The 18928-nt window shown below is 45.3% G+C and overlaps 4 protein-coding genes and 2 long non-coding RNA genes across 6 annotated transcripts; 2 read left to right on the top strand and 4 right to left on the bottom strand.

Annotated features, from left to right (window-relative positions):
- Window positions 1–410: 410 nt before the first annotated feature.
- On the bottom strand, window positions 411–764 carry LOC112341231. The gene is made up of 3 exons (XR_002990471.1): window positions 689–764; window positions 557–619; window positions 411–497 (listed from the first exon to the last, which is right to left on the bottom strand). It is a non-coding gene; the product is annotated as an uncharacterized LOC112341231 (long non-coding RNA).
- A 411-nt stretch (window positions 765–1175) lies between these two features.
- On the bottom strand, window positions 1176–1513 carry LOC112341230. The gene is made up of 3 exons (XR_002990470.1): window positions 1409–1513; window positions 1279–1347; window positions 1176–1232 (listed from the first exon to the last, which is right to left on the bottom strand). It is a non-coding gene; the product is annotated as an uncharacterized LOC112341230 (long non-coding RNA).
- Window positions 1514–1564: 51 nt separating this feature from the next.
- LOC9656745 lies at window positions 1565–2733 on the bottom strand. Its single transcript, XM_024661001.1, has 6 exons — window positions 2702–2733; window positions 2353–2404; window positions 2031–2138; window positions 1858–1962; window positions 1730–1786; window positions 1565–1678 (listed from the first exon to the last, which is right to left on the bottom strand). Exons 1-6 carry the CDS (start codon window positions 2731–2733, stop codon window positions 1565–1567), a joined length of 468 nt encoding a protein of 155 aa, XP_024516769.1.
- A 68-nt stretch (window positions 2734–2801) lies between these two features.
- Window positions 2802–5040, top strand: LOC9662856 (heat shock cognate 70 kDa protein 2). The gene is made up of 2 exons (XM_002987081.2): window positions 2802–3049; window positions 3188–5040. The coding sequence occupies exons 1-2, from the start codon at window positions 2842–2844 to the stop codon at window positions 4945–4947; spliced, it is 1968 nt and encodes a 655-aa protein (XP_002987127.1). The 5' UTR covers window positions 2802–2841; the 3' UTR covers window positions 4948–5040.
- Window positions 5041–11196: 6156 nt separating this feature from the next.
- LOC9656746 (BSD domain-containing protein 1) lies at window positions 11197–13286 on the bottom strand. Its single transcript, XM_024661050.1, has 14 exons — window positions 13155–13286; window positions 12988–13025; window positions 12879–12921; window positions 12665–12811; window positions 12551–12609; window positions 12404–12502; window positions 12324–12354; window positions 12174–12271; window positions 12057–12121; window positions 11909–12007; window positions 11755–11865; window positions 11591–11705; window positions 11450–11525; window positions 11197–11378 (listed from the first exon to the last, which is right to left on the bottom strand). Exons 1-14 carry the CDS (start codon window positions 13155–13157, stop codon window positions 11358–11360), a joined length of 1005 nt encoding a protein of 334 aa, XP_024516818.1. The 5' UTR covers window positions 13158–13286; the 3' UTR covers window positions 11197–11357.
- A 297-nt stretch (window positions 13287–13583) lies between these two features.
- LOC9662857 (stress enhanced protein 2, chloroplastic) lies at window positions 13584–14643 on the top strand. The gene is made up of 3 exons (XM_002987082.2): window positions 13584–13715; window positions 13815–14253; window positions 14322–14643. Exons 2-3 carry the CDS (start codon window positions 13858–13860, stop codon window positions 14583–14585), a joined length of 660 nt encoding a protein of 219 aa, XP_002987128.1. The 5' UTR covers window positions 13584–13715; window positions 13815–13857; the 3' UTR covers window positions 14586–14643.
- The last annotated feature ends 4285 nt before the right edge of the window (window positions 14644–18928 follow it).

Consider the following 18928-nt stretch of genomic DNA (forward strand, 5'->3'; position numbering starts at 1 on the left):
CTCACTCCACTCCTCCTTGGCTAGCTGCTGGAAATTGCATCTCTCCAAAACCTGTGAGCGAGAATCTCAATCAATCATATAACAAACTCACCACTAGATCCTTCAAAGTTTCTTCATTTGTATTGTTCATCACCAAGCACACCTCTATGCAATCTCGCCGCTCCTAGACTCGATCTGTTTGGGGAGATCATGTCACATGAAACTGCAACCGATTGCGGATGGTATTCGAGAATTCGAGAGAGATTCCTGTCACGTTTAGCAAGAGTTATTTACGTACAATCTAAGAACTGACAAAGGACTTAATGGCAGATTTTGGAGCGAGTTCTCTCTTGCAACATCTCCAGCGTCTCCTGCGCGCTGCTCGGGCAGTGGATCATCCCATTCGCACGCCACGCGATCTGGAGCTCCTCCAACTTCCGGACCGCGTCCTCGATCTCGAAATCGCAGGGCAGATCCACCTCGCTAATGAGTACTGCCTCGCATTGTCTCTTGAGCTCCTACGTACGGTAAATCCAAAGATCACGCTCGCCCAAAACGTGTTCTTGGAGCTCCTTACCTCGGGTTTAGAGGCTGCATTGTGCTTGAGCAATCCAAAGAAGGCCACGACTGCCTCGTTCACCTGGAAAGTTATGGATTTCTATGTAAGAACTCATGTTCTAAGCAATAGAATCTTATAGAAACACCATACCTCTTGCTGAAGAACACTGTCACACAGGCAAAGCAGTGTCGCTGGGCCAGTATCACGTTGTTTCTCATAGATCTCCTTGGAGATCAGCTTCCCATACTCAAGAACGTTGTTCTGGAAACTAGAAAACCAAGAAAACATCGTCAACTTTGCGATGAACTTTAGACTATACTTACGTGTAGTAAACCTTGAAGGAATAGCTAAGAATCACAGCAAGGATTGAGAGGCCAAGCTTGACGCTGGATCGACCAAATGCTTCCCAGAGACCAACCTAGATCTCATTGTTTTGATGTAAAGTATTTGGGCAATCTTTGCTTACACTGGCAGCCACCGCAGAGATTGCAAGCTTAAACCACTCGATTTTTCCCAAGTGAGGTGTGGTTTTTTCGGGCTGGCAAAGAAAGATTTTGTCAATGCAGATGATCATATAACTTGAAATTTCTTGGAGCTCTTGTGATTTCTTACCACAACTATTTCCAAGTCGGCCATTGGGATATCTTTGAAGTGTCTAACGTGAATGCCATATGTGTACTCTTGCTTTCTCAATCTAAAATATTTTTGAATCTAAATATAAATGTTTCATAAATTTTTACCTGTACACAACCACAACTTGGCTAAATGTTGGTTCTTGTAGCTGCACTTTCTGGAAGAAATTCCTTATCCTGTTTATAATCCATTATTAGCTTAAGACAAAGCTAGAGAGCGTAGGAATTGAAGACCCACTTAATATCCTCAATGTGGATTCTCTCAACGTACTGTATTTTGTATTCTCCTTCTTCAATGTCCCCTGGCGCCAATTCCATTGGCGAGCTTTTGCTCCATTTCGATGTCCAACTGATTCACCAATGTATCATAAGTTTAATTGGAACTTAAAATATCTTACAATGATTCCAGTAGAGTTCTCCACAAGCTCCACCATAACACGCTAAGCTTTGGCATAAAATAGAATCCTTTCGAGGTGTCGATCCCAACACCCCGGTGGTAAATCAAAAACTGCGATATTATTAGCATCGATGAAGTAGTGGTTAATAGTGACAAACTTACTAAGTTCTCAAACACGTTGTTTCCCCCAGGAGCATTTTGTAGCAACTGGTTGTCTAGCTTTGATAGTTTGATAGAAATAATTGATCAAACTAGAAAGAAAAAAACTCACAAGATCACATTTTTAGTACCTTGGATTTGTTGTAACCGATTTTAAACCGGAGGAGATACTTGCTGTGCTTGGCCTCACTCCACTCCTTCTCGGTTAGCTGCTGGAAATTGCATCTCTCCAAAACCTGTCCATAAAATCGATTAAAAACCCAATCGATTTGGTAGTTGGTGTGTGCATAGATCTTGATCATACGCTGTGGAAGCTCTCGAGGAACTTCTTCTCTAAATCCCTCACACCAGGCTCCGAGTCCTTGAGCTTGTTGGTTGCGTCCGTGGGATGGAAGCGTGTCTTGTGAAGTTCCTATCATGGTAACTCAGACCAATTCATGATAATGGATCGCAAGCTCACCAAAAGATCCCTTGAAGTTTTTTCATTCATCTTGGTGATGTCGTCTCTCATCACGGAGCACACATCTATGAAAAATTGTGGCTCCTCGAGTCGATCTGTTCGTGGAGATCATGATCATGTCACACAAACTATAGCAAAACCGACTGATACCAGCTAGTTTTTGCACCAAAGTGGTGGTGTCGATCATAATCGCTGGTCCTCGCCGGACTCGCACCAATCTAGAAGACATTACACAAGATAGAAATCGTGAGTTCTCAAGTAAGTACAACCAGATCTATACTACAAGGATCGGAGCTTTCGCTACTACAAGCAAAACTTTTCAGTAGATTAATTCCTACTTAATCTCAAAGCTAGCTGAATATTCCAGTGCTAGTATTAGATTAGAAGTAAAGATTCCAGTCGATTCTCCCACAAACCGCGCTAAAACTGACGGCTCAGATCCGCCAAGTTAAACAAAGATTCCCGCGCTAAATCCGACGGCTCAGATCCATAGAGCCTTTAACGCCCGCTAAAACCGAGGGCTCAGATGGGCCAGATCGATGGCCATCTATCCAACGGCTGGGCGCTGCTTTTTCTAGAATGTTCCTAAGAACCAAGCCGGCCGTTTAAAAGTTCTTGTGTAGGGCTAGGGAAGAAGAGAGAGAGAGCTTTAGCTATGGCAAAGGAAGGTCCGGCTGTCGGCATTGATCTGGGAACGACGTATTCTTGCGTCGGTGTGTGGCAGCATGATCGAGTGGAGATCATCGCGAATGATCAGGGTAACAGGACGACGCCATCGTATGTGGCCTTCACCGACACGGAGCGGCTCATCGGCGATGCCGCGAAGAACCAGGTCGCCATGAATCCCATCAACACTGTCTTCGGTGAGTTCCTAGTAGATCTAGCTCTCGAAAATCGCGGCTCTAGGATCTAGTTTCATGTTTCCTTCGAAATCTTAGATCTAGGATCTAGCTTGCATCTAACTTGCCCGAGATAGCTGAAAGTTGAGCTTTTTCTTCCAGATGCCAAGCGTTTGATCGGGCGGCGATTCTCGGACTCTTCAGTCCAGAGCGACATCAAGCTATGGCCTTTCAAGGTTACTCCTGGCGCTGCCGAGAAGCCGATGATCACTGTCCACTACAAGGGCGAGGAGAAGACGTTCGCGGCCGAGGAGATCTCTTCCATGGTGCTGACCAAGATGAAGGAGATTGCCGAGGCCTTTTTGGGCGCCACTGTGAAGAACGCGGTCATCACGGTGCCCGCCTACTTCAATGACTCGCAGAGGCAGGCTACCAAGGACGCTGGTGTCATCTCGGGCATGAACATCATGCGGATCATCAACGAGCCCACCGCCGCGGCCATCGCTTATGGTCTAGACAAGAAGGCGACGAGCGCCGGTGAGAAGAACGTCCTCATCTTCGATCTGGGTGGTGGAACGTTCGACGTGTCGCTGCTAACGATCGAGGAGGGGATCTTCGAGGTGAAGGCCACGGCCGGAGATACTCACTTGGGTGGCGAGGACTTCGACAACCGGATGGTGAACCACTTCGTCCAGGAGTTCAAGCGCAAGTATAAGAAAGATATCAGCGGCAATCCCCGGGCACTGAGGAGGCTGAGGACTGCTTGCGAGCGCGCGAAGAGGACGCTCTCGTCCACTGCCCAGACGACGATCGAGATCGACTCTCTCTTCGACGGCATCGACTTCAACACCACCATCACCCGGGCCAGGTTCGAGGAGCTCAACATGGATTTGTTCCGCAAGTGCATGGAGCCAGTGGAGAAATGCCTGAGGGACGCGAAGATGGACAAGAGCAGTATCCACGACGTTGTGCTCGTTGGCGGCTCCACCCGGATCCCGAAAGTCCAGCAGCTTCTCCAGGACTTTTTCAACGGCAAGGAGCTGTGCAAGAGCATCAACCCCGACGAGGCAGTGGCGTATGGAGCGGCCGTCCAGGCGGCGATCCTCAGCGGCGAGGGCAACGAGAAGGTCCAAGACCTCCTTTTGCTGGACGTGACGCCGCTCTCGCTGGGGCTGGAGACCGCCGGAGGAGTGATGACGGTGCTCATCCCGCGGAACACCACCATCCCGACGAAGAAGGAACAGGTGTTCTCGACGTACTCGGACAACCAGCCTGGAGTGTTGATCCAGGTGTACGAGGGCGAGCGGACGAGGACCCGGGACAACAATCTCCTTGGCAAGTTCGAGCTCTCCGGGATCCCTCCGGCTCCCAGGGGTGTCCCGCAGATCACGGTGTGCTTCGACATCGACGCAAACGGCATTCTCAACGTCTCGGCCGAGGACAAGACGACTGGGCAGAAGAACAAGATCACCATCACCAACGACAAGGGCCGGCTGAGCAAGGACGAGATCGAGAAGATGGTGTCCGAGGCCGAGAAGTATAAGTCCGAGGACGAGGAGCACAAGAAGAAAGTGGAGGCGAAGAACGCGCTGGAGAACTACGCCTACAACATGAGGAACACGATCAAGGATGACAAGATCGCCGGGAAGTTGGAGGCTGATGACAAGAAGAAGATCGAGGAGGCGGTGGAGCAGGCGATCCAGTGGCTGGATCAGAACCAGCTGGGCGAGGCGGATGAGTTTGAGGACAAGATGAAGGAGCTGGAGAGTATCTGCAACCCGATCATTGCGCGGATGTACCAGGGCGCTGGCGGAGCTCCGGGTGATATGCCCATGCCGGGCGCTGGAGCGTATCCGGGCGGAGGTGGCGGTGGCGGCGCTGGGGCTGGTGGCGCTGGGCCCAAGATTGAGGAGGTTGATTAAAGCCACACGAGGTTTTTTTTTTTTCTCTTGTTGTGGCAAACTTTGATTGGATCGATTCTATAATGCTATGATGGCAATCCATTTTTCTTTCCATGGGAGGTGGTCGCTCATTGGCTGCTCGAGCAAGTGTTTCACAGATAAAACAACGTCGTGTTGGACGCAGGGCATGGTAGGGTGGCTGCTCTCTCGCTTGCACCAGAGATATCTTCGCTGCAAATGTGGGAGGATTGAACGATGCATAGCTGGTCTTAAACTTGATTGGTCCACCTGCCATACGATGATGCTGGTATAACGAGCACAGCAGCAACTGGACCTCTTGGAGGAGATGTTGGCACTGGCTCACCATTGTTGCTGCTGTCAGGATTCACAATTCCAACATCCAAGTGGGAATGCCAAAGAGATCATTGAAATCCATGGAGCAAACAACGCTTTGGAACGAAGCGAAGAATTTAAAGCCACACACCACACATGCATCGATTGGAATAAAGTAAACATTATAAATTGAAATTTTTAAAAACCGTTTTAGCAAATTGATTTTTGTTGTTATTATCTTTTCCATACAATTCACAAAAAATCTTAGAATTCACAATAAATGAAATTTAAATGAAATGTTGGTGGATTTGTGAGTGCATGGAATATAGAAAGGGAATACAGAAATGTGCATATCAATTAACCCAAAAACCCTAGCTTATATACAGGAGCGAGTGGTCCAGATTGAAACCAATCCGACGGCTACCAAAATCCACTACGCTAATATTAGTATACGGCATCGTAGCCGTACACTTGGCCCTCACATCATCCCCTCCTCTCGGAATAATGGAAGGCCGTCAGGGTTCTCTTGTAGATGGGCCGGGATCTGGAGGAACGTCAGGAGGAGGCATCGGTGGATCTGTAGACGGTATTAATTGCTCCTGATCCCTCTGTATGAAGCGTTTTAACCGCTGCACATGCACAATCTCCGGAGGATTAGCCTGCTGAACGTCATGCCGAACCTCATAAACTTGTGGTCCAACTTGCCGCAACACCCGATACGGTCCTTTCCACTGCACAAGGAGCCCCTTAGATAAACCACGTACCGTAAGATGGGGAAAACGGACTAACACCAAATCATCCACTTTGTACTCCGCTGGTGGACGATGATGGGAATTGTAGCGCCGTTGTTGTCCCACTTGTACGCGGCCTAAGTGTTCAGCAGACTCTGCTCGGACAAGTGGAAGAATGCTTGTCAAATATTGATCCCATGACCTAGCATCAGGAGCTCGTGGCAATTGCGAAGGTAAACCTAGCTCTGTTGGTAATATTGGATCATGACTATATAGAAGTTTATATGGTGAAGCACCAACAGAACTCTGCACCCCTATGACACCGAAGAGACGGCAAATAACCATCCCAATCCGAATGTTGAAAGTTCACATACTTCGCAATCATCCCTTTGAATGTTCGAACGAGCCGTTCCACCAGATCGTCTGATTGTGGATGATAAGCACTCGTAAAAGTGTGGCGTATCCCCAACCGAGATGTCAAAACATGAAATACCTCAGCCATAAATGCAGGACCATTATCCGAAAGAATCCGTTCTGGACAAGAATGCTGGAACACCACTCGATTGAGGAGGAAGTATCCAACAGCAGTTGCAGAGGCACTAGCAAGAGCACCAACTTCCACCCAACGAGTCAAGTAGTCAGAAGCAATAATAACATACTCATTGCCAGTAGTCGATCGCAGAAAAGGTCCTATAAGATCAAATGCCACCAACTCAAACGGACGAGAAACTGCAATTGACTCCAACCGTCCTTCCGCAGCACAAGGGAGAGTATTACGAGCTTGGCACCAAACGCAGCTACGCACATACCGGATAATATCACGTTGCATCTCTGGCCAATAGAAAGATCTGCGCAACTTCTCGGTGACACGACGGTGTCCCATATGCCCACCTAGAATAGGAGAATCATGGTAGGCATGGAGAAACCGCGGAATAAACACCGAAGGCACCACCAGCCGTAAATGAGCATCAGGATCCGTCCCCACAAAATAAAGAAGGCCATCTTCAAGGCGATATTGAGAATGTAAATGCCAAAAAGGCAAGTCATCAGCAAGTGATGCAGGATTCTCAAACCCATCTCGAAGCCTTCGAATCCACGGCTCAATCTTTTGAGCCTCGCGAACCTCATCCAGAGAAGGTAGATCTTGCTCTACACCCTGTGGACACTGAACGTCAAGGACAGCAACCGCCGACGGCACAGAATCCTCATCTAGAAAATCCACAGATGCTGGAACAACAGGTTTGTCAGAAACATGAGAAGTGAGTGGAGAAGGAAGAGGAGCTCGAGAAAGGGCATTAGCATCAGCCATAGAACTCCCTGGGCGATGAACAACATCGAAATCATATATCTGAAGCTTCAAAGCCCATCGAGCCGTACGACCAACCAGGTTCTTCCGCTTCAATAATGAAGTAACAGCAGCATGGTCACCTTCAAGTAACGTCCGAGAACCATGTAGATAGGCATGAAGTTTCTCGAAACCCCAGACTGCTGCTAAACACTCCTTCTCCGTCGTGGAGTAGTTCATCTCCGCTGGTTGTAATGTACGGCTTATGTATGCAATGGGATGGCGCTGACCAGGCACACTCGAGCTCTCTTGCATCAACACACCTCCAAGACCAATGTCAGAAGCATCCACGCGCAAAATAAAAGGTCGAGTGTAGTCAGGATATGCCAAAACCGGAGGAGTCGTCAATAGCTCTTTGAGATTCACGAACGCCCGCTCACAATCGGGAGACCAGATGACAGATGACGTTGATGACTTCAGCAACGCTCGCAATGGTAAAGTGCGATCGGAAAGATGATCCACAAAACGACCGAGATACTGCACCTTACCCAAAAAGCGCTGCACATCATTCACACACTTCGGAGTAGGGAACTTTAGAACAGCCACAAGTTTGTCAGGATCAACTTGCAAACCCTCACGAGAAATACGGTACTCAAGATAAGTTGTGTCCTTGGACCCAAACACGCACTTCGACCACTTCAGCTTTAAACCAACGTCGCGTAGCCGATCCAACACTTTACAAACATCAAGAACATGCTCCTCCCACGTCCCCTCCGAGTGGATCAAGACATCATCAATGAAGTCAGCCGTCACCTCCGGCATATCGCAAAGAACCTCGTCCATCATTCGCTGAAAAGTTGCTGGAGCATTGTTCAAACCAAACGGCATCACCAAAAACTCGTACAAACCAAATGGTGTACGAAAAGCAGTCTTAGGAATATCGTCTTCAGCCATCGGTACTTGCCAATACCCAGAAGCAAGATCTAGCTTGGTGAACCAACAACTTCGCCCCAGACGATCCAAGAGATCAGCAGTGTGAGGAAGAGGGTACACGTCCGGGATCATCACTTCATTTAACGGACGATAGTCGATGCAGAAACGAATACTCCCATCAGGCTTCGTCACAAGATGAGGTTCACATGCCCAAGGACTCCGCGACTTCCGAATAACACCCTTCTCCAACATCTCCTTGACGTTTGCACGTAAAATCTTGATCTCCTTGGGTGACCGACGACGAACAGGAACCTTGATTGGACGAGCATCCCCGGTTGGAATGGGATGACGTGTGGCAATCTTGGCCCCAGACGATAGGTCAAATTCAAAGAGATCAGAATACTCCTTCATGAGTTGGTCAACAGCTGCAACACAAAGATCATCGGAGGGATCGGAAAAGGGAAGAGCAGAACAAGATGGAAACACAAGAGGAAATAATGGGGGAACAAAAGTAATGGAAGCAGAGGTAGAAGTAGAGGGACGAAGAGGTACAGAAGTGAGAGGAATGGATGAAACATAAGGAAGTATGAGACAAGGGGGAAAAGCCTCAAAGTCACACTTGGCATGATTGTGCTGCAACCAATCCATACCAAGAATGAGGTCAAAAGCTTGACTCGGCACCACCCGCAACGACTGCAACTCAAGCTCGAGATCGCCCACACGCACAACCAGGTCCGCCTCATCTCGTGCACATGCATGTGTACGGCCGTTGCCATAAAGAATGAAAACTGGATCCGCCGCACGACGCAAGTGTAGACGACAATGTGTGGCAACAGGTCGAGCAATAGAAGATAAACTCGAACCTGTATCAACCAACACGGAGAGAAGAATATGAGACCTCTTGTTATAAAAACGAGCTTGGAAAGTAAACACTGGATGAACCGGTGCCGAGTGAACCCCTTGATGATACTCCCGAAAGAAAGATGGAGGGGTCACTAACTTATTCGCGCAAGGTCCCTCCATTACTCGCGCGACTCCTCGTTTCCCGAATGCACCTTGGTATCCAAACCTTCCACCGCAGCAGCACCAACGGGACGTTGCTGACGCCAAGGTCTCCACCCAGGAAATGGAGGTCGCCAATCCGGAAAGCGCCGACAACGCCGATAAGTATGACCAACTTCATCACACGCCCAGCAACGAATGTCACGGCCACGACCACGTCCTTGCCCTTGTCCTTGGACTCGAGTAGCAGCAGCATCAACCTCCATGGGAACAGGACTATCACTCATAGGAAGTGGAGCTGAAGGACGTGTAGCAAGAAGTGGAAGAGGCGACGTCTCATAACGTTGTGCCAAGCGAAGAGCATCGTCAAGAGTGGCAGGAGCAAGTGCATGCACAAGTCCGACAAGATCTTGACGAAGTGCTGGCCACAGCATTCCTAGCTTGATCCGCTCCGACATATTTGGCTCCGCACGAAGCAAAAGACTTCGGAAACAAACGCCAAATTGCATCACCGACTCAGATGGCCCTTGGCGAAGACGATGCAATTGTTGGAAGGCATCATCACAATTGTCGGCGTGTCCGAAGGCGCGTTTGAAGACGCCCGGAAGAACACTCCAATCGCCACGAGTAGCTGCGCTCAATCCATTGTACCACTGCAATGCCGTCCCTTGAAGACATGTGGGGAACTCACGCAAACGTCGAGCATCATCCCAAGAATGATATGTGGCAATCACCGTGAAGTGATCGAACCAATGGTACACATCATCCCCAGGATTCCCACGAAAGAACTCCGGCCGAACGAGAGGATTGGCACCAAAAGCAGGAGGAGTTGTACCATGTGCCGTGAACGCCGCCATCAACTGAGTTTGGTTGTTCAATTGCAGGCACATAGCATCAAGCAATTGAACCAACTGCTGCTCTAGAGTCAAAGGAGGAGATTGCGGATCGGCCATGAAAATGAATGAGAAAGAAAGAGCAAAAGAAGAGAAATGACAAAAAGCTGGAAAGAAATGGTAGATCTAGACAATGCAAAAAGCTAGATATAAACCAAAATCCTGAAAGGAAAGAACAAAAGAAAGGAAATGGAAAAAGCTAGATCTAGACAATGCAAAAGCTAGATCTAAACCGAAATCCCAAATCCAAGCACTCCCCAGGGACAATCAAAGTTGCCCCTCACCTCCACCAATGTGAGTGCATGGAATATGGAAAGGGAATACAAAAATGTGCATATCAATTAACCCAAAAACCCTAGCTTATATACAGGAGCGAGTGGTCCGGATTGAAACCAATCCGACGGCTACCAAAATCCACTACGCTAATATTAGTATACGGCATCGTAGCCGTACACTTGGCCCTCACAGATTGAAATTTTTTTAAAAAATTAAAACTTAAATTTTAAGGCCTTAGGCCATTGAACAAAAGAATAAACTTAAACTTTTAAATATAAAACCTCTCGCAGTAGAGCGGCAGTGATTTCTCGGAAGGGAGCTCCAGCTGCTACTTCTTGACGATCTTCTTTTGCGACTGTGAGCACCAGCTAAAGGAGGTGAACGTCATGAGAACGATCTGCTCATCAGTGAAGGACATAGGAGTGGATGAGAGGAACTTATGGCGGTGACTTTGAAGCTCCTGGATCACTGTTGAGGGGACACTTGCAGGAGATGGTCACGTCTTTGACACACCGGTTTGATTCGCTTCTCGAAAGGACCCCGCCGAGCGCTGTGTCCGGTGAAACTTGAAATGGCCGCCAGCCTCGTAAAACAGCAGCTTGACGTCGAGCTCCAGAGCAGTGGAATCCAGCCCGAGTCCAGCAGTCGCGAGCGACGGACGAGAATAAGTTTGGCACCTCTGGGCCGGGATTGATCTGCCAACCTCATCCGTGACTCTCTCCAAGGCCGTGTGGAGCTCGGACAGATCGCCATTGGAAACACACTACAAACTTTCTAGGGTTTATCAGCAATTCAACGGTCAGATTTTAGTATATTCTAACGCACTAAATTCTTAGAATATTCTTATTTAAAGAATATACTTTAGTGCAGATTGCTATCAGTAGTATCCTTCTTCCAGATTGATTCAATGCGGCCTTATTGAATGAAGTTTATACTTACATGTGGCGCACCGAGACTACCAGATAGAATGCCAATGCGTCATTCCCACTCCCCCCAATCCTGAGATATAGAAAACACACACAAAAAAAAACTAGAGCTTTGACGATGGCAAAAGCTAAAACGATGTGTACCTCGTCTGTAGTTTCTCCAGTCTTGCGTTTCGCAGCATCCTGAGGATGATCCTCGTTCTTTGCGTCCTTCTTCTCACTGCGAAGTAACGAAAGGTTTTGCCAGATTCGATCGATACACGCGAATGGAGGGTCGTCCTTTACCTGTGAAGTGAGGATTGTGGAGTATCAGAGGCCAAAGTTTCCCTGTCTTCTTGAACGACAAGCCACTCGCTGCTTGTGCTGTTGTCACTCCTGACTTCATCCTCTGTGACGCTCTCTGCAAATGCGAAATCAACGGGAGTAAAAGGCGGAGATGTTGCTTGCACCTCTTGGAAGCGCTGGAGTGTTGGGACTGAGGTCATCCTCTGGAACACGCTGGCTCTGATCATTTTCTTCGTCAACTTCCCAGCTCAGATCTTCCTCCACGGCATTTGCTCCTGCGCAACGAGTGAGTATCATATGAAAAACTCCTACGCTTACTCTTAACAAGGTCTGCTCTAGCATCCTCCGCTTGCTGTAGCTTATTCACGCGATAGAAATAACGGGTCCAGAATGTCTCGTGGTCGACGCTCGTCGGAACTGGCAGAAAGCATCGTCAGGTCGTGTGTCAAAGGCATAGCAAGCCCACCTATTCTCGCATGAATCTCTTGAATAAAAGGATTCTCTTCCATTAGAAGTTCTACTTCACCTTTCCTGCCATTAAGACTCAGTCGATCCGTCGCTCAATTGCTTAAGAAAAACTCACCTGTTATCGAGATCGAAGGTTGATTTCCAAACGGCATAGTCCTCTCGATCCTCTGGTTCCTCGCAGTACGTGCTGTTGTCACACTGCAGTGCATGAAGCTGGAAGGAAGAAAAGCGTCAGAATTGGAATCTTACGGAAAAAGCAACTTACTTGAGCCTCGTATCTTCTGTACATCCCCTTCCTTGAAAAAAAGACAGTGATTGTTTAACATACGAAACAGCGAAACGTACCCGCTGGAAAGAGGGGTGGAGCTAGCCTCTGAATTTTCAGTAACATCCTCGTCCACTTTTTTCACAGCTTCCTTCACTTGGCCGATAAGGTCCGCTGTTCTGCCAGGAAATAGTGTCAGGGCAATCTTAGAAACAAGCAGCGCTTACCCTCGCCAAACCGAGCTTCCAAAATCTTCTAGTTTCTGGCCAACAGCTTCAAGTGATTCCTGAGCAGCCAAGCTCCATCAAAAATCGTTTTGGTAGAAAGCTTTTCGATTTTACCTGAGCAACAGCAGCAGTGCTTTCCAAGGAAATTGGGAGATCCTTCACGGCATGAGCTGTGACCTCCGCAGCAACAGTTGTCTCGCGCTTTAATCCGATGCCAAACTCTTGCAAGTCACGCTGATACGCTTGCAAGACTTCCTCCGACTGAAAGACAAAGACAAAGGAACAAGGAAAAGCTTTTAAGTTCACGCGAAACTTGCGAGAGCCTTACCTTGGACGTCAAAGACTTCACCAAGCTTCCAAAGCTCCAAGCGCTGCAGAGAATGGAACGACACAGCCATTAAGCTGGATAAAATCGCTGGATCGCGGCTCAAATTTACCTCGACTGCCACGAGTTAGTTCCTCCCTCCGATTGCTCCTGAGAAGAACGAGAAAACGAGGATCAAGCAGCTGGAAATCCCAAATGTAGACTGATTTGGCACGCGCCAGGTCGGATTTCTCCGGCAATTCGCATGCATGGGAGGCAGAATCGCGCGAGGCTACTCACCATTGTGGCGGGCGATGGATGGATCGCGCTCGAGCATGTCCCGCCCTCACAGGCGCTGCCCTAAAACCCCAACTTTGATAGAAGGACGCGCCGTGCACACTTCGATGGGCCAGAGGTCACAATCTTCCGTACAATAAATAGTTCCTCTAGGGCAAGTTTGTGGAGGCGAGGCAATCGATCGACCTAGGTATGAGAATGCAGCGCCAGATCTCGAGATAGATCGCGATCGCCGCATTGTAGAAGGATCAAGCAAGTCTTAGTTCTTTAGAGAGAATTCCAGGGGATTTCAACCATTTCTCGATCGTGCCGGCGACAGGAACTTTAGCTTTGAAGGATAGTGGCCTTCTGGGACGATCGAGAAGGAAGGAGGGAAAAAGGAAGCTTTGGACGGATCGATCTGGAAGAAAAGGAGAAGAATTAGAGTCTTCTTTGGAAGATAACTTTTTGCTTGAACGCGGTGCTTTGGGACGCGACAACGATATTGCTTTGCTGCCGCTCGCTTTTCCAAGGCCCTGCGTTTTTTGACACGGTGGTCCTCGTCCACGCAGCTCCACGTCAAAGGTAATCGCTGGTCAGCTTTTTCGCCGTGGAAACTTGAGAACTTGCAGCTCGAGGTAGAGTTTATCTTGTTCGTGCTCACTGAGTTCGCCGTCCACACAGGAAGTATCAAGTTAAAATACGAGAAAGGAGGATTTTTGGCTCGATGGCAATGCGAGGAGCAGCTGGTTCTTCGTTTTTCCAGAGCAGTAGCATAAGATTAGTCCAGCAGCAGCAGCGGCAGTGTCACAGGGATAGAAGCAGCGGCAAAGTTCTGCCTGTTAGAAGAGCAGCGACGATTAGAAGCAGTGGCAGCAGCGCGGAGAGCGTCCAAGCAAGAGATTTTGTGGCTTTGCCAAGACCGAATTTGGAGGAGAGGCCTCCGAGGCTTTGCACTCTCAGAGCTTTCAGCCAAGATGGGGGCGACTCGGTGGCTATGGGGAGTGCGTGGGACTCGGCGACTATCACCTCTTCCTCAGCTTTTCTCAAGCAACTGGCGGCGAGTGTCCAAGCCACAGCTCAAGCGCAGGACTTTGAAACGCTCTCGGGTCGCTTTGCAATGGTGAGATCTTTGATCTGTTCTCTTGTTTTTTGATTTCCCATTCATTCGCGGTGTTTGTTTTGATACAGGTTGCTTTCGCTGTGGCTTTAGGACTAGAGTTTGTGACAGGCAACAACGTGTTCAAGGGAATAGAAGTGAAAGAACTGGGTGAGACTTTAGGCTTCTCTGCAGCGTGTGTCATTTCCATGGCGGCTTTCAGTGCTGCTTGGGGGGCAAAGAAGCGAATCGGGCTCTACATGACAAAAGGCTGCCAAGATCTTGTCGAGTTCATCCTCACCGACACAATCGACGCCATTTTCTACGACCAAGACGATGACCCCATGAAGTTGTGAGTTAAAAATCTTACATTTAAAAAGCAAGCTAGCAGACACAACGGTCCTTTGACGCTTCCATCGAGTGACTAAAGCTTGGGCTTGGCGAGACTCTTCCCTCTAAATCCTGTGTGAGGGGATTTGAGCGCTTGCTCCTGGGCTTGCAACTTCCAAGATCATCACTAAGCACCTCCTTGCACATGGACTGTATCACAGTGCTTCCTTCGAAAGCTTTGGTGATCAGTTTGGTATTGGAGGTTGGTTGTGATGGTTGACCAAGCTGAATGCTGGAATCTTATTATTGATGGTGGTGTTGATAATGGTGCCGACGGAATTGTAGAAATTTGGATTATTCAAGATGTTATTCATGAGTTGCAAGCCTTTAATCTAAATCAATGGCATGATAGATACTGTGTTAAGGCACTTGAGGCTGGACATGGTAGCGCTTCAAGTAAACTTTCTTTGGTAGATTTTTAACTTGCACATCTTCCTCTGTGGATCTAGCAAAGAACAAGTGCCAGTTTTCGCCTTTTTTTGTTCTGTCGAAATACTTCTGGAGGAGTCTGGAATGATTTCTCCGAGAGCCCAGAGTGCCATCATGACGAGCTCAAGTAGTGATTTACAGCCACACTAATTATCACCACCAGTATCACCTTGATCACTCTCATGTGCTTCTCGTTTCTCATCCACTTAAGCTTTGGCTCAGAAGCCCCAGCTTCTCCCCTTCTATTTGTCAAGAACCAATGGTGCAAGAACGAAAGCTTGGAATAGATGGGGAGATAACTCTAGGTACCTTTTCTTTCTCGTTCTTCCTCACATATCCTTCGCCTCAGAGCGTTTAGCAGCGAGCCAAAGTATAGTGAAAGAACCGTGCACGTCAGGTGATCACATTGTAAATCCGCTGTGGCCAGTTGCGTCAATGAAACTTCACTATATATTTGCATTGGACATTGTCTCTGTAAGAGGAGAGCAAAGACAAAAGCCAGACTGGAAAAAAAAAACAATCGACTACCTGAATAACAGCTAAAATGTGCGAGTGACTGTATCACTTTGGAATTGTTTGAACACACAGCACAGTTGAATGTGATGTGAAGAATGGTTGAATGGGATGTGAAGAATCCCTGCATGAATGTAATAGCATCATCAAGATCTCTTCCAAACAACCAGCAATATCACAAACCTTGCCATATTGGATCTTCAGAGTTACGGCCTAGGTTGCAATAGAAACTCGCAAGCAATCTCCACAGCAGCAGGAGCTTTGCGATCTTCTACTGATGTGAATCTCATCAGTCTAACCACGGACCAAAACTCCACGGCCATCCAACAAAACCTGTAGCGTGTGGCCATACAAATGATCATACCATGGTATCATCTGGAGGATCATAATGTCGACGTACTCGACTGCCTCAATACCTGGAGAGTAACAGTCCCAAGCAGAACCATTATTAAACGAAATGACGATGGATCCCCTTAAGTTAAACCTTTTATTTGTAATATTTGACACACAAGTGGATCTCATAACGCTCATTGGTGAAATATAACTCTACTCCCAATATCAAATTATGCATTTTCATAGGCAATCCATTTAATAATTGTTTTTAGATTATAATTAATTTAAAAGTTAGAGGATTAGCACTTTAAAAAAAAAGGCAGAAAATTTTAGGAATTTGGCACAATCCTTGATATGGAATCACTAACAACACCTGGTTTTTGTAATACAAACATAGAAATGTACAACAAATGCAATAAAGATTTTATATGTGCTACAATGACACAAGATATAATTCTTCTCTTTTCCTTTGAGACCATTGCTATTAAGTTCTTTCTCAAATAAGCAAGAACAACAACATACTTAAAATTTTCAAAATTTCTCCTTCTGTTAGTTATTTTGATTTTAGTGCTGCCATAGATGGATGTACTAGTTATTAATTTACAAGGATTAAGTTAAAGGCTAAGGGAGTCTTTGAAAATGTGCAAAGACTTGCAATCTTAAAGTAGTGGCATAAATTCAATTATAAGGAATCCTAATGAAACTCCTGCAAATTATACTTTTTGTACCAACCAACAAAGAATAATACATAATAAGCAAATGTATCTACCACTTTGTTAATAAAGATCAAATGGAACTAGGCAACCAGGAAAAGTGATTCCATATCAAGGATTGTACCAAATTCCTAAAATTTTCTGCCTTTGTTTTTAAAGTACTAATTCTTTGTTCTAAAATTTTAAATTAATTAAAATATATAAAAAATTATTAAATGGATTGCCTATGAAAATGCATAATTTGAAATTGGGACACCAATGAGCGTGATGAGATCCAAATTACAATATCCTTTGTGTATAGAAAATTACAAATAAAAGGTTTAACTTTGCTAGTTTAAACTAGCAAGGACCTGAGCTCTACTAAAAAAATTAGAATTGCAAAAGTTTTATATGATATTAATACTATTGAAAGTTAAATAGTAAATAGAAACTGTAAGTAAGTTTTTATGAATATGGGAGGAATACATAATTGAATTTTATCATAGAAAATATCTGTAAGAGAATAAAATTCCCCAATTGTGAATATGGAGTCTATTGGTAAAAAAGTCAACTTATGCAACAGTAAAAAGCTCCTGTTATTATTACTACATGTTTTATAGTATTCATTGCAATGACAAAATTCCATAGTTCATAAGTATTAGCTATGATTAGTATTTGATTAAATTTTTTCAAAAATAGCATCTTATAAGTATTTATCATTTATACATTTTTTTTTAACAATGTAGATATCTAATATAGTTAAATTATCCTATATTTATACCCTCCAACCTTGCAAAGATTTCTTGTTAGGTGGATACTCCAAAAAAAAAATTGTGCTAGACACTTCTCCACACATCTAAAGATGTGTGTTAATCCTTGCCAGGACTCCTTAACTCTTAAGAGAAATTAAATACCAAGCTAACCAGTTACAACTTTTCAGGAAAAATACATACACCAAAGATGGGTCACAAGAAGAAGAACCAACAGCTATGAGAGCAAACGCTATGAGATTAAAAGTCATTTCAAGATTAAACACAATCTGAAAATTTCCAGCGCATAAATAAAAAATTGAGAAACATCTTGGTGGTGCAACCAAATACCTCTCTAAATCAAGAGTAGCACTAGACTATGGTGTTCCACAGCAAGAGATACTGGGGCTGTATGTCACTGGACATAACTTATATTTGCTTTCAAGTTAAGAATTTATCAACATTAAATCATTACAAAAGAATTAAAAAAAGTTTTAAATTGATATAGAATATACCTGAATATTCTAGGTATATCCTTACACCCACTATGGTTTTAATCTTAAAATATTTTCATAAACTTTAATTCTAAATTTAAGGTATTAATTTAAATTTTAAGTTTACAGGCTCAATCCAAAGGCTCTGATTATTAATATTTTTATAATTAGTATTACAAAGTAGAATTTAAACTATTTATTCTAGAATTTAATTATCAGAGACTACCATAAATTTCACCAACTTAAAACCAAAGATGATCCAACATTAAAAAATTACATATCTTATAAACATATATATAGATAAGGAATTAACATATTACTAAAGCTTTAAATAATAAATTCTTCTATAACCATTACTAGTAAATTATATAAGTTGAATAGTTGTTAATATTGAAATTATTTTGGTGCTCTTAAATTGTATATAAATTCTTATATTAATTAGTAATGAAATATAATAATAACTTTTTAAGCCCATGAAATTTAAGTAATCTTTCTCACATCATAAAAAATTAAAATAAATTCTTCTAGTCTAAATAAATTTGAATATGTAAACAAAAAAGTATATTAATGATAAAAATAAGATTTTTCTTCTAAAAACTGCTTCATTTTTCTGATCATACCCAAGTGTGAAATAAGAACAATTAATCCCCAAGTCGCACTACCGAGACAAAGCTCTTTTATATTCCTATCGAGCCCATAGAAACAATTCGACTTGCAGAATATGTGCAAGGACAGCTACCTCAAGGTGAGAAAAACGAGAAAAAAGACTACAACAAAGACCAGTATTGACATTGAAGGCGTGACCTTAAAAGTACTCTCCGTCCGCTCCGAGACCCTCAAACCTCCGCTCAAGGAAGTCGACAGAAAATACCTGAAAGAACCGCTTGCACAATTTTAAAGCTTTGAACAGAACCAAACTTTCTACCTGTTGTCCTTGGAGAACTCGACGGCGGTAATAGCAAACGAGTGCGCGGATTTGACCCGTTGGACAACCTTGAGCGTCGCGGCCTCGACAACGAGAACATCACCCTCCGAGCAGCCCCTGCTCAATCACACAGCTCACCAAGTTACTTCATCTCCGACCAAATGAATCAATCAC

Source organism: Selaginella moellendorffii, unplaced genomic scaffold (genome assembly GCF_000143415.4).
Source record: "Selaginella moellendorffii unplaced genomic scaffold, v1.0 SELMOscaffold_79, whole genome shotgun sequence".
Lineage (NCBI taxonomy): Eukaryota > Viridiplantae > Streptophyta > Lycopodiopsida > Selaginellales > Selaginellaceae > Selaginella > Selaginella moellendorffii.